The sequence below is a fragment of the Microchirus variegatus genome (assembly GCF_963457635.1).
Source record: "Microchirus variegatus genome assembly, chromosome: 5".
Classification (NCBI taxonomy): Eukaryota; Metazoa; Chordata; class Actinopteri; order Pleuronectiformes; family Soleidae; genus Microchirus; species Microchirus variegatus.
Genome location: NC_139806.1, coordinates 24004946 through 24019901, shown reverse-complemented (window position 1 = coordinate 24019901; position 14956 = coordinate 24004946). Strand labels below are relative to the sequence as shown.

The 14956-nt window shown below is 41.8% G+C and overlaps 2 protein-coding genes across 2 annotated transcripts; one reads left to right on the top strand and one right to left on the bottom strand.

The window, feature by feature from the left end:
* Positions 1–362: 362 nt before the first annotated feature.
* On the top strand, positions 363–4964 carry hsd20b2 (hydroxysteroid (20-beta) dehydrogenase 2; the record flags this gene model as incomplete). Its single annotated transcript, XM_083889635.1, has 11 exons — positions 363–513; positions 1261–1307; positions 1465–1540; positions 1620–1730; positions 2726–2793; positions 2881–2925; positions 3007–3041; positions 3128–3209; positions 3288–3353; positions 4589–4738; positions 4824–4964. 11 exons carry the CDS (start codon positions 363–365, stop codon positions 4962–4964), a joined length of 972 nt encoding a protein of 323 aa, XP_083745761.1.
* Positions 4965–5807: 843 nt separating this feature from the next.
* On the bottom strand, positions 5808–13782 carry slc12a9 (solute carrier family 12 member 9; the record flags this gene model as incomplete). The annotated part of the gene is made up of 13 exons (XM_083889061.1): positions 5808–6640; positions 6726–6872; positions 7650–7824; positions 9468–9660; positions 10422–10546; positions 10630–10712; positions 10797–10954; positions 11597–11708; positions 12523–12630; positions 12717–13019; positions 13122–13259; positions 13354–13488; positions 13578–13782. The coding sequence occupies 13 exons, from the start codon at positions 13780–13782 to the stop codon at positions 5808–5810; spliced, it is 2715 nt and encodes a 904-aa protein (XP_083745187.1).
* Between the last annotated feature and the right edge of the window lie 1174 nt (positions 13783–14956).

Below are 14956 nucleotides of genomic sequence, written 5' to 3'. Positions count from 1 at the left end.
CACATAGAAAAATTCCCTTGCTTTTCCAGGTTGTGAATAATGATGTATTGATTTAACAGCAATCACATCAACCACATAAAATACCAGATAGTTTCCAGTACATATCTTCCTATGCCTTTATTTATCAAAGCAATCAAAGATAACAAAGTATCCATGGAACTCTTTATCTAGTTTATGACAAGTATCAAGTAATCTTGCACTTACCCATGAGTGGCTGCAACAGCCCTGTCACACAGTGGTGGGTGGCGCAGTGGGAGTGTCACTGTGCAATGCAGCACATAAAAACTTGCCTTTCCTGTCGTAAACTACTGAATTAGGATTAAGCTCCGGTTAAACTCATTGTGCAGGAGTTGGATTGCAAAATGTCATTCAATGAAGCAGTGACCATCATTGGGGGCCTCACGGTTCTTTTCCACTTGCTGAAACTGGCCTGGAAATGTTGGTGTGGACTCAGAAATTTTGTGTTGTCAGAGATTTGGCACGTGGACTTAAGAACATATGGACAATGGGCAGGTAAAGTAACTGAACATATACTTAACTTTGCTTTAACAAAATGCTGTTGTCCGTTGTGTATGGTGCACGTGTGTTTTTAAGTTTTCACCATTGCTACGGATATAGATCATACCTGTGCTTTAAATGACTGCAGGTTTGGTAAACAATAGACTGTAGGAAGTTGAATTGTGGGAATATTTGGATTCTCTTTCAATATAAACTTCCATCTGCAGAAACAAACATCAGGCTTCCTTTCTGTGACGCCGGCTTGGCTCTTTACCTTCCGTTTGATGTCATTTCTGCACACATCACATTTTATCCACAAATTGTCGTGCAGGGGATGGATGAACTCCTCATCAGAGGGTTTTGGGGCCCAAACAGATCCAGGGGGCCCATATGAAACTAGACCAAACCCCTATGTCACCGCAATATTGAAAGTAATAGACCATAGATTTGCAGTTTAAGCCTTAATAGTTCAGACAGAAGTCGGTCAAGTGGGTTGTTGAAAATCATGGTTTTTCTGAGTTCATGTGACAAACGAAAAGGAGGAAATTGTGTGGGTCAGATGTGTTTACATGGCTCGGATGCTGGCAGGAGAAATTACGGAAAAGTCCAGACAGATTTGTGCTCCTTCCTCCAGACAATTTCAGGAAACTGTCGAAAAGTGGCTGTTTAAGGGTTAGATAATGAATACAACAAAAATGTGTATTCATTATGTCAAAAGTTCAAAACATCTAAATATTATTTTGTGTTCTCTCATGTATGCAGTCATCACTGGTGCCACGTCTGGCATTGGAAAGGCCTATGCCCATGAGGTGAGTCTCCATCTCCTTTCTGCTATCATTTTATTCAGTGAAGTTTAGAGCCAAATCCAGGTGCTTTCTTTAGCCAAGTGGTAGGACGAACTGTTTGAGATGCATATTACAGTCTGCTTAAAAATGGAACATAACTAGTTTGTGTGTCTTTATCTAGCTGGCACGGAGAGGCCTAGATGTTGTCTTGGTGAGCAGATCCGAGGATAAGCTTCAAACTGTTGCCAAAGAGATCGGTGAGTCCCACACAGTTGTGTTCAGATGTGCAAACTCTGGAGAAGAAATCAACCAAAAATGTTCTTTCTATTTTCGCAGAGGATCATTATGGACGAAAGACCCGCACCATCCAAGTGGATTTCACCGATGGACACAGTATATATCCTGTTATCGCTGAGGCACTACAAGGGCTGGAGATTGGAATTCTCGGTAATAAAACATTACAATAAGAGTCAAAGACAAAGTTAGACAGACAGAAAGTGGAGAGAGATAGAACTCCTGATCAGCTTTGTAACACAAAGCCTAGAAACGGGAGGATAAACAACTTTCATGGCTCATTCATAAAGAAACAAGATCCACCAACAGGTTTTTATAAAGACCATAAAGGACCAGAGGGTTGAGTTACTTTTACACAGAGCAACGTTACAGTTTCCTCCTGTTTTAAAGGAACTATTGCAGATAAAAGTACTTCAAACTAAACTATGTCAGATGTTTATGTACCTCATAAAAGTACTTCAGATCAGACAACCTCAGACATGTATGAACCTCATAATAGTACTTCAGATAAAATTACCTCTCACAAAAGTATCTCAGATTAAAATACCTCAGATAATGTATGTACCTCATAAAAGTACTTCAGATCAAACTACCTCTCACAAAACTACCTCAGCTATATATGTACCCCATGAAAGTACTTCAGATCAAACTACCTCAGATAATGTATGTACCTCACAAAAGCATCTCAGATTAAAATATCTCAGATATGTACCTCATAAAAGTACTTCAGACAAAACAACCTCAGATAATGTATGTACCTCATAAAAGTACTTCAGATCAAACTGCCTCAGACAAAACTACCTCAGATATGCATGTACCTCATACAAGTACTTCAGATCAAACTACCTCAGATAGAATTACCGCTCACAAAAGTATCTCAGATTAAAATACCTCAGACAAAACTACCTCAAGATAATGTACCTCATAAAAGTACTTCAGATCAAAATACATCAGCTATGTACCTCATGAAATTACTTCAGATTAAACTACCTCAGATATGTATGTACCTCATAAAAGTACTTCAGACAAAACTACCTCAGATATGTGAAATATGTAAATATATGATATGAAGAATGAAGTAATAAGTTCAAGATTGACATAAGAAATATACATCATTTAACAGTTTTCTCTCTTTGTAATCCACACAGTGAACAATGTAGGGATGAACTATTGTGATCATTTGGCCAGTTTCCTGCAAGTACCAGATATGGAACAGGTACGAGTTGTGTTACAAATATATAAACATTTACATATTGACCAAATGTGTAATTCTCATGTAGTTTTGTGCTCTTATTCCCTCCAGAAAATCACCCAGGTTGTCAACTGTAACATGCTCTCTGTCCCTCAGGTAAGATAAACAGTATATGAACATACAGGATGCATATAAATATGACAAATAAAGATGATAACTTACATTATCTTCACTCAGATGACAAGACTGGTTCTTCCAGACATGGTCAAAAGGTATTGTCACAGAAGGTTTAAAGTGACTGTGACATGATGAGATGATGGGATGAGTTTATGGACGTTTGTCTTTGTCCCCTCTGCAGAGGCACAGGTCTGATCATCAACATGTCCTCTTTGGTTGGTGAACATCCACAGCCTCTGCTGTCACTTTACTCGGCCACCAAGGTATTTTCACATCCACGTGTTCTGTCAAATTCAAACACACATTCACACATTTAAAACATGGTTCTTCTTTCATTTCAGATTTTTGTCACATATTTCTCCCGGTGTCTGCATGCTGAGTACCAGTCAAAGGGAATAACCGTTCAGGTAAAGTAAACAAAAATTCCAAAACTTCCCCTGTGCTCAAGTTTAAAATAATGCCTAAAACTAAAATGTATGTATAAAATAGCACATTTTAAATGTATATTTAAAGATGCGAAACATATACAAGCTGTCATTAAGTGCTGATGTCACCATTCCTGTATCATTTTATTGTATAAGATGTGTCAAGGAAGTTTAGAGGTCAGCTCATAAAACTCTAGACAGACTTTAAGCCAACAACTGGTTGCATCTCACTTAAAGGCGAAGCTAAATAAAAATAAAAAAAGCCATTTTCTAACATAAACTCATGTCTAGACAGTTCCCCGAGTAAATGTCAAAAATAACATTTTTACAACAGTGTGTGAAATAACAATCGACAACAACAAAAACACAGTTTCACCATTTTATCACATGCACCAAACCTCACGTTTTCTTTTCTAGCTTATCAACAGTGCCCTCTGCTGTCCAAACTGAGTAACAGTGGCCAGAGAGATCTCAAACATACATTTGGGATTTTTGTACGGAATTTTCTGCAGACATTACACAGATAATGCATGATATACAACTGATGTGGTAAATGTATTGTTCTACTGGAAATACAAACATTTTAGTTATTTTAGCAAGCCTTTCTATGCACAAACTGTAAACATGCAAATGCAAAATCAACAAAGAATTTTAGCCGAGTCATTGAGCAGTTGTTGGCTGCTAATTTCACCGTCATGTGAGAAGAAAATGTATTACAGTTTTAAAGGTGCATTATGTAATAAATCTAAAGCAACTGGCTGTAAAATCCTCCTAATATGTCACAGAGACTCAGGAATAATGTTCATATAACAAACTGAACTTACCAACACCAACAGTAAAGCCAAAATATTTGCATTTAAAAAAACATTTTGCAGACTGTAAATCATGTTTATGTTTCGAAATCATGTTTTGGCATGTGGCGCCACCTACCAATCATTGCAGTCAGTAAAAGATTCTTTGAATTTGAATGTAGTAACATTTTTACATATGGCGCCTTTAAGATGCGTAAAATGGCTCGATGGTAAATGCGTGAGTTCAATTGAGGGTTTTCTCACAGCTTTGTAGTTTAAAAGTTGTAAAATGTCTGTATTGGACTGTGTCAGTAAATACTCAGTGTTGCTGTAAAGACTAATCTGAACATCATCTGCATCTAAATGTTCTCTATGTGAAGGTGTTTCATTGCATTGAGAAACTGACCAAAGTCCATGTTTCCTCAGTGCGTGGCCCCCTTCATGGTGTCCACCAACATGACGAACAACATCACCGTCAGCAACATTGTGAAAAGTGCCTCAGACTTCGCACGCGAGGCCTTGAACACCGTGGGTCACACCAGCTACACCACCGGATGTCTGTCGCACGCACTCCAGGTGAGACGGACGATACGATCGTCGAGCGATCGACCTGCGATACCTGTGCAGCATGTTTAACGCGTGTCATCGTTTTCTCCCGCAGCAAACTGCCCTCGCCGTCCTGTTGCCGGAATGGCTTCAACTTTCTCCTTTCTTCGTTCGAAAACTTCAGAACTCTGAAAAGTTGTGGGCGCACAAATTTAAGTGCGAGGTGAACGAGAAACTCAGCGGAAAGGAGGAATAACTGTCTTCACTGAACAATGACACGGCAAACTGTAGGACATGCTCTACGTCCTCTTAACTTTTGTACATAATTTAATTTATATTATCTGTATATATTCTCTTTTCATTGTCGTTATATGTGCACATGTATTATTAGAAATAATAAACACTCAAGACTAATTTATGATATTGCAATTTAGCAAACCTTTAAATATATGTAGTCTTTTGCAATAATACATTTACAAAGATGGCATAAATAAACTCCACAAGTGTTGGTATGTGAAGGCTCTTCCTGTTTACATAACTGATCGTGTCACGTTTATCGACCGAAACCACAAACGGCAAGTAACTCGAAGCACTTTTCAGCAACTTCCTATTTATGATTCGATTCAGAAGTTTCCAGTTCAACGCAGCTATTCATGTACTGGTTTAAGTGCAGTGGAAGACGTTTTTTCTATTGTGAAGACTGTTTGAACGACAAGTGCATGGAGAGTAAACTATTTGGCGTAAACAAGACAAGGAAATGAAGGTAAAAGCAAAAAAAAAAAAACACAATTGAATATAAAAAGAACAGCTTCGATGATTATTAACTTACACCACACATTCAAAAACTGCATCCCTGAACATACAGACATTTCTATATTCAGTATCCTTGACAACCCGTAATGCTCAAAACAACTGGTTTGGTTGAAGAGACACAAAGCTAACGGAAAACGAGACACAAAAACGCGTGGTTTGCTCCCATTTCTTCAGTTCAAGTATATGAAAATAGGAAAGTCTCCTCGAGTTTATACATAAGTTATCAGCTAAGACTTTGGGGTATGTGCAATATCAACATGAACACTACACATGACCGTCGTCATGCTCAGAGACCAGTGTATGTGACCGGGGTGACACCGTGAATCAGGAGCGTTGGTCCCAACCCGTTGGTCACAGCCTCGAGCTGGGTAACGTACTGCTGCGACAGGCTGTGATGAGCAGGCGGTCGAGGTAAATAAAGGAAGCGGACAGCAGCCTGCGAGCTGTGCTCCATTATCATAGCGTTCACAGCCGTCAGGAAGCCATCAGACAGCGCCCGCGTCTGCTCCGGTGTCTCCGGCTGAGTGTGGTGCTGGACCACGGCGTCCCACGGCACGATTTTGATGGCCGCCCTGATCCGCAGCTTCCTCAGCAACTCCCGGAACTCCTCCTCGTTGACAACCCAGCCCTGGTCGCTGGACTCCGTCTCCACGTTCAGGAAGATCCTCATCCTCGCGTGGCGCCACTTGCTGGACATGTTGAGGACGCACGCCATCTGGAGCAGGAAGAGGCTGCACACGTTCTCGTAGTCGCGGCTGCCCGGCTGCAGCAAGTTGAGAGGCCACACGTCGATGGTCCGATCCGATCCGTCCACCTTACTGTCCCTGCCTTCTCCTTCTAACTGGAAGAAGTAGCGGGCGAGGCACACATTCTTGTTCATCTTAACGGCGTCAGAAATGATCCCGACATATTCCTCTGGTGAAATCCAGCGCGGGCTCTCAACATGTCTCACTGGGGGGAAATGGGCCTGCAACGAAGGCAAGTCAACCCCAAAATTGTACTCTCCCTCACTGCTTTGGCCGATCGATGAGTCACAGAACGCGCTGTCTTGTAGAAAGAAGTCCTCAGGAGTGCAGCTGTCATAAAAACCCAAAATCAGCATGTTGGGCTTCATGCCACCTTGTGGGGGGGAAAAAACAAAGTGGACAATTCAAGAAATCGCAGAGAGCATGAACAGAAATGAGGCAGAGGAAGCAGAGCTTACCTAAGCCTGTGATGCGCAGCAGATGCTGCGTTCCCTGTCTGACAGAGGGAGACAGCGTCAGATCTACAAAGGCCTTCACACCGAGTTTATCCACGAGACTCAACCAGAAGTTGTACTGCTGCTGGACAGGGTCTGATGCCAGGGAGTCTGAAAACACACGAGAGACAGAAAAATTACATACTGCAACTAAATCATTTAAATGCAGGGCTTTATGCAACTGAAATGACTGTTCACAACTTTGCTGAAAATGACATTTCTATTGACCACCAGGGGGCAGCAAGGCAAACAGAGTTGGTGGGAAATGGAAAACAACACCAAGTTGCTCTCTGGATTCTGGTGAATACATTTGTAATATAAAATGTAAATGAATAAATAAGGTGCTAGATATTTGTTTGGATTCAGAGTTGGCCGCCTTTAAACTGTGCGGTCTGATGCCAGAGGGGATATACAGGACTCTCTAATCAATAATGCAAGAGAAGCAGCAGGTGGACAGTGAAAGCACACGACTTACCTTTCCATTATAGTGGCTGTGGACTCAGTGCATAATATGAATGAAACGTGTCCCACTTTTACTTTTATGTCCTGCTTATTCTAATCATTAACACTGCAATTTCCATTCCTACTGATCATCATCTCTCAGAAGTATTGATTAAAAAAAGGTGATTAAAGCCAAAAAAATTCAATTTAGCAACCAAAACTACAGTATGTCTTGTTATAAAGATATTACATTTTCGGTGAGACAAAGAAGTGGAATAAAATAATCTGCACTAATGAAAGGAATAAACTTCAGCTGGTTATTTTGGCAAAATAAAACAAACGAGAGAAGAGGGGAGGGAGGGAAAGAGAGGGAAATGATTCCAAGATAAGCATAATTTAATATTGTTAGCCGCAGATGGCCAGCACAGACCATCCACACAACATTACCCAGATCCCCCAGCTGCACATGGCCCAGCACATACAGTCCTCCCTTCTTCAGCTGGTTCACAAACAGGATGAGCTGGCAAGACGAGCGAGGGTTGGCCACCATCAGCAACACCTGCGGTCTCCAGAACTTCACGTGGTCTTTCCTCACATCCAGCATCAGCAGATACTTGCGCACCTAAACCACAGCAGAGAGAGAATGACGCTAGTGCTAATGCTAGTGCTAATACTAGTGCGTGTGTTTATGTATATTTATGACCTTTTCTGGCATAAACATTGACCTCGTCAATACCAGAAGTCCTCATGGAGACCAAAACCTGGTCCTAATGAGGTTAGTAAAGTTTATAGCTAAGAGCTATTTGAACTGTTGTAAGGTTAAAGGGGACATATTATGCAAAATCAACTTTTTAATCATTTAAAGGTCACATAGAGTGGTCCTGTTGCACATATATGTTAGTTAGGGAGGTCTACTTACATATATGAACTTGTTTTTATGGTCAAAAACCTCCTAGTTGCTGTAAACGAGCCGATTGAAATCCTCTTTTCTGACGCTGTTCGTCAGCCGCGATGTTTCAGATTGAACTCTCACGCCCAGAAGACAGAGTCTTGTGATTGGCCAGTACTATTCAGCACACCAGCTCTCAGAAGCGCAGCTCCCCCTTCTGGAACGGTGGATGCACTGCTCCTCATTATCAAAACATTGTTTTAACAGTGTTTAAAAATAGCTTCGTCACGACTCCACGACTTCACAGACCCTTTTATGACTTTGACCCGGAGTCAGACCCAGAGTCAGAAGACACTGTCGCTCGTGAAACACCTCCACAACGGACATTATTCTTCTTCTGCGGTTCAATGTACGCAACCAGATGTGCCCGGACTAGTGCCCGGAGCAGGAGGATCTGCTGTTCAGGAGAAACGCTGTTTACGTAACTATAACGGGATTTTCAGTGATCTCGCTGAGCCCGAGATTACAATATAACACAGCGTTCTCAGCAATGGCTGAACTGTTTGTTTCAAAACTTCAGGGCTTCATAAACAAGGTAATGACGCAGATAAAAAAACAAAAAAACAGCGTTAATAGGAACCTCCGGTCTAGGTCCGCTTTAAATCCTTATATTTGGAACTCTGGAGGTCCTATCAGTCGGCAAAGTGTGAAAAAAGATGACTCACTCATGTTTTTGTGGTCCTCCTCAGTCTAAGTACAGGAGATAAAACACGCGATGTTGACTTCCGCGCTCATTGGGACGTCACAATGTGCTAAATTCCTGGAGTTGTTGTCTCGCTTTGTCCGTAAATCACGGGAGAGTGCTGGCGAGGGCAACAGTAGTCAACCGGAAGTCCGCAAAGTCTGTGAAAAGTTGTATTCTTGGCTCCACAGTGCAGCACAGAGTTCTACACAAACTTCCAGCCTCAGAGGATTTATCTGTCCAGTGGATACATGTTATATATGACGGCAATGTGCCTGCTAGAGCCTGCATGATCACTTTTCCAAATGCTAACTGCTGTTAGCTCCCAGTAGCTAATGTAATTTCCTGTCCCTTAAGTTTCATTTACTTTTTCTAAGGTGGACCTTTAAGGTGGACCGAAAGAGAAACTACTAAACCAAGTGTTCCAAAAGGGCTGTTTTGACAGGGTGACTAAACTGCTGTGGTGCTTCGTCCTTATGGTATTTTGCATGTCACAGTATTATAGGGTATAATATGTCCCCCTTTAAGGCTAGGCATGAATTGGTTCTGATTAAGGTTAGAGATGAGGCTGTACTTGCAGTGTCCTAACAAGAACAGCTGAATGTGCGTGTGTGTGTGTGTGTGTGCCAGAGACCTGGTGGAAAATGAGAGCCTGGCTGATGTAGCCCCAGCTGCTGGTGGGTGATCTGTAGTGGAGGAAGAGGAGCAGCAGCAGCAGGACGACGATGCTGGCTGAGGAGTACACAGGATTAATGACGAACATCATGACCAAACAGCTCAGAATCCCCAGCAGGCAGGTGTGCCAGGAGAAAAGCTGGAAGGTTGGCCTGTTAAAAACACACAAAGACAGAAACATCACACATGGAACACAAAAGTGGAGAGCAGCATAACTGAGCATGGTATAACCAAGCAAGGTTGATGAGATTTTGTGGACATTTGCCCATGATCGAGAACCTCGCTGAATGAAATGCTGGTTTCAGGCGACGGTGAACTCCAGCACTGAAAACATGTTGTTCTTGGACAGTATAATACAATTACACCTGATGATGTATCTGAAAAACAATAGAGTGCACTGTTGGATCCAGTTACAGGCTGCTGAAAAATAGAGATAGAGGTCATTCAAAGACAATCAATGTCTCTTCTTTACTGTAAAGCCACAGTCTGTAATCTCTTCCTTTAACACCTTTCCGTTGTAAAAGAGATCTTGGGTCTAAATGGGACTTTATCTGGTTAAAAAAAGCATTTGTTGAAATCTGCTTCACATTCTCCATGTGTCTTTGGCTCACTTTATATATCATCATCTCATTCAGATGACTAGAAGCATTGGCTGGTGTATTGTGCTGGAGAGTTTGTAACTCTCCTCCCTACCATGTCTTTAGAGAACCAGTGAAGCAGAGACGACAGCAAGTGTTTACAGTGACTCACGCAATATGGCTAAGACAGTGCAACTAAAACCCTGAACGAATTTGAGTAGAGTAGTTTCTAGAGTAGTCTGAAAATAACTACAGAGCGTTGACAAGATGGTTAACAGCAGCAGCGTGGAATGGTCCTGCCGCTGCTTACTTTTCCACAGGCCTAAGGTAATTACCTGAAGTTTGGTGCGGACGCCCACTCAAGAGCCAAACACGCCAGGTCCACGGCAGCAAACGCAAGCAAGTAGAAGACGGTCACCAGACTTGCTACGGCATTGAGCTCTCCTGCAAACACGACACACTGAAACACAAGCACACCACAAACCACTGGTAAGTACATGAACGAGAAATTCGGAAAGCAGATGACTGTAAATGTCGGCTCACCTGTGCCAAACCCCAGGTGTACAGCACTGCCACCCATGGATTCCCTGAGCGTGATGTGACGGTAGCTGGGGCTAATGGAATACCTACATGGACAACAATCCCTTATTTAGATTCAAATAACGACTCAAAACACAGAAGTGGCACTGATGTGGTGGATAAACACTTACCAAAGAGGCGATCCAAAGCGAGAGCGTGGAGGATACGAGATGCCCCGATCATTGAGCACATTGCAGCTGACAGAGAGGCGCAGAAGATCCCAACAGTGACAAACGGTGGCCAAATGTTTATGCGCTGGAGGAACCCATAATCTTGAATCAACAGGGTCCTACACAAATACATATTGATCATCATGTGGGTCATAAATGTGACTGTTTATTTAGTTTGTCGTTTGTACATATATCTATACATATACATATACACATCTAGTTCACAATAAAACGTTTGATGCAAAATTGATATACTGTATTACTAAAGAGAACACAGAGAAATAACTCATTATTACTTAATATTGATAAGTGGTGGGCCGTTTGAAATTGATTGGAAGGCTGCATGTGGCCCTCGAGCTACAAGTTTGAGACCTTTAGCTTGTCGCAATGCAGGAGCTCCTGGTCTACTGCTACCTCATGTTTAAGTTTGGGTCAGTTTGGTAAATCTGAACTCAGGATTTCAAACACCAAAGTCACAATATATCACATTTGAATTTACTATAGAAGGCAGCGGCAGATTAACGTCTCCTATGTCCTGGGCTATATAATCACTCGGACTTGGACTTTGGTGCCAGGAGTGAGTGACCTACAAAGTGTTAAAAACAAAAAAAGGCTGTCTGACAGCAAGATAAGGGCCTTTTGTTAACTGGCTAAAATAATTGTTTCCCCTTGTGTCCCAGCAGGCTTCCATATTTTCAGTGAGGGCTATCCAGAACCTCATCTGAACCATCACATTCAGCATAATCACTTTGATTCCAGACCTGTCACAGGTGGAGCTGACCAAGATGAAGAGAAGGATGTAGACGGTGAACGTGTAAAAAACTGCCACGATGGTGCCTTTGGGGATGGAAACACTTGGATTCTTCAGCTCACCTACAGAATCATCAGAGTAAGAAGAGTAAACATGTGGCTTTGTACAATCTGTTGACTGCTGCAGTGAAAACACTTCCGCATAATGACAGGCCCAACATTCAGAGGCAATAGCAGCAGTAATGTTAAATATACATTACAACAGGAAATTACCATTTACATCCAAACCATTTAAAACATCAGCTAAGTATATTATATTATATGGTACAAAAGAAAATCTATTAAACTGACTATTAAATTAAGTGAAGTCGACTTTGTTGCATGAATTGAACATATGTGAGATAAAGCCAGGTACCTACAAATTGTGACTAAGTACAGATCTCACGTAAATACACTTTAGTTACATTTTACCACGAGCAATAACACTGTCCACGTACAGTATGTACAGTCTGTGTTGTGGAAATTCTCTTCTGCTGCTGGTGAAGAATGAAATAAAGACTTCTGCTGGCTGACAAGGTTTTATTTTCGAGTAGTCGGAGGGGGCTGCCCCTCCAGGCCGTACTTTCACACCCATTTGTCTACAGCAGGTATCGAGGCCGACCCCCCCCCCCCAGAGGTATCCTGCAGGATGTTGTAGTTCGGTGCAAGTTGAGTCTAGACATCCTTATTTGAATACACAAAAGAACCTGGAATCTTGTGTTAGGAAAGGCGCTAGCTCTGAGACAGAAATTGAAGTTGCCACTACATATGTAACTAGAAAAACACTCGGCTAGCGCAGACCTCTGCCAAGGCAGCTCAGCCCCCCACAAAATTTCATCCAAGTCTGTCCGCGACTTTTAGATTTATTTAACTATAATATACTGACAACAAGCTTTACCTGACATATTGGCTCCAGCCATGATCCCAGTGCAGCTTGTGAACATGATGGCAAACACAGTAGCAAAGGACATGACAGTGTTGGTGCTGTAGTCCAGAGAGTAACCAGCTGAAGAGACAAGCAAGGAACAACCTTTAAATCTGGCTTTACTTTTGAATCCACGCTCTTATCCTCAATAACCTGTCGGCACTCACCGCCAAGGTTGCTCCTCAGCGTGGTGGCGCTGAAGCCTGTGTAGCTGGCGTTGTAGCGAAGGGTCTGGTTGCCAGGTCCCGGGTGGGAGATGACAAAGTCAAGAGGTTTAACGGCCACAGAACTGATGAAGACGGACAGCAAGGACACTGTGACGACCAGCAGGATGATGAAAGCAGTGCGAGAGTAGATGTGGGCGCCCACCAGACACACGATGAGACACAGCAGAAGGACAACTGAAGAGTAAAGTACTGTGTACCAGTAGCCCTGAGGAAGTACTCTTATCCCCTGAGACACAGTTGACTCTAAAAAAAAAAGAAGAGGAAAACAATCAGGAAACTACAAAAACTTGGTGTTACATGTTGTGAGGGATGTGGTTTAAGAAGATAAAAGAAGCCAACACCTACCAGGATCTGAACCAAATACGTCAAGTAGGGCCTCCACAAGACCAAGCACGTACTCTCCACAGGCAAACACTTTGGCCAGAAAGAACATCAAACCAATGCTTCCTCCAAACTCTGGACCCAAAGAGCGACTGATCATGTCTGATCACATTTTGTTAAGTATTTTTAAGCATTCAGCATTCAGCAACTGTGGTTAAGATTAAAGTTCCAGTGAAGAAACATGAAGTAAGGATACAGTAGGCTCCACCACCTTGGACAGCACCATTGGTGGAAATGGCACAGATGGACAGTATTGTAAGCGATATGATGATGTAGGCTACAAAGACCATTAAAAGACCCTGTAGCAGTCCTGCATGACCAACCACAAACCCTGCAGGAGACATCATGTCAGTGTTAGCACATCACTGTAGCACAATGACTCACGTATATATCCATTTTCAGAGACACACTGCTGCTCACCTGTTCTCAGAAAAAGAACAATGCTGAACATGGAGAGGATGGTCGGCACCATCACTCCAAAAAACGTGTTCAGCTGTCGAGGACTTTTGCTCGGCGTCTCGGAGCTGGACTCGGGGGTGGCGTCCGGCGATCCGCCACACGCCACTGCGGTCACGGAGAGACCGCACACTCCCGAGGAGATCAGGGGGGTGCGTTCGTTTGACATGGCTGGCGAAAAGAGATTCAGGTTAGTTGTCTCGAAAAAGGTTCACCACAATGTTTTATCAGAAGCAGAACGGGGTTATATTTTATATTCAGAGAAGGCGCAGGAGTGTCGATCTCTCTCAGATCACTTGAGTTGCATTTTGCTGAAACACAATTCTGGAATTATTGATCAATTATACCAAAAAAGTTCTGTCAGAATCAGCTTTATTGTGAGTGAACACAGACAAGGAATTGTTCTCCTAACAACAACCCTAACCCTCCTCCTGACTTATAGAGTAGAGCAACAAAGCTTAACAAATATGTAAATTCATTTTATTCGAGGTTATCAGTGGGGGCCTTAATTAGTGATGGGAAGATACCACTTTTTTCACAAACTCAATTATCTACCAATACCAATATTAGTCCAATACAATCATTTTAGATCATTTATGAACTATGAAGTTGTTAACAACACATTTGAGTAATTTCAACGACTGTGTAACAAATGTTGTTCTCCTAAAAGGAATAAATAAATAGCCCAAACATTACTCAGCTAAAATGCTTTTGCTGATTTTTATTTACATTTTTACAGTCTGTGCATAATGAAGCATGCAAGATATAGGATTTTTTTGGGATTGTATCGGATTTCACATTTTTATCTCTCCAATATCAGATCCAGTGATTTTGACCAATACCCTAACCTTCATGTTTTCTCTGCTACTTCACAACAGGAACATAGCCAAGTGGAACTTGTTTGGATGGATTGGAAATACCAATATATATTGTCTGATATAAATCTCTGCTCACACTATATATCTTGCCAGCTTTATCTCATAAAAACATGCTGTCATGATACATCATTCTGTGATTTTCAAACAAAACACACACATTGATGGAAACAGAAGTACATTTGCATTTTATGGGATTCTCTGAAAATAACAACCGTCATGTGCTCCGAAGCGCATTACGTCAGACATTCCATAAGTGCAGCCTCCACACATACTTTAAAGTTTACTGTACTACTTACTGGACGATATTAAAAATCTAAAAGGCCAATCTGAACATCTTTGCAGCTTTGACAAGATTAATATTTGTTTTGAATTAAAGCAATGCCACACAAGCTTTTTTAAAACCTTAAAAAAAAAACTTCTTCTAAATAATTGTTGATGGGTCATTGACTTGTAACATGGAAAATT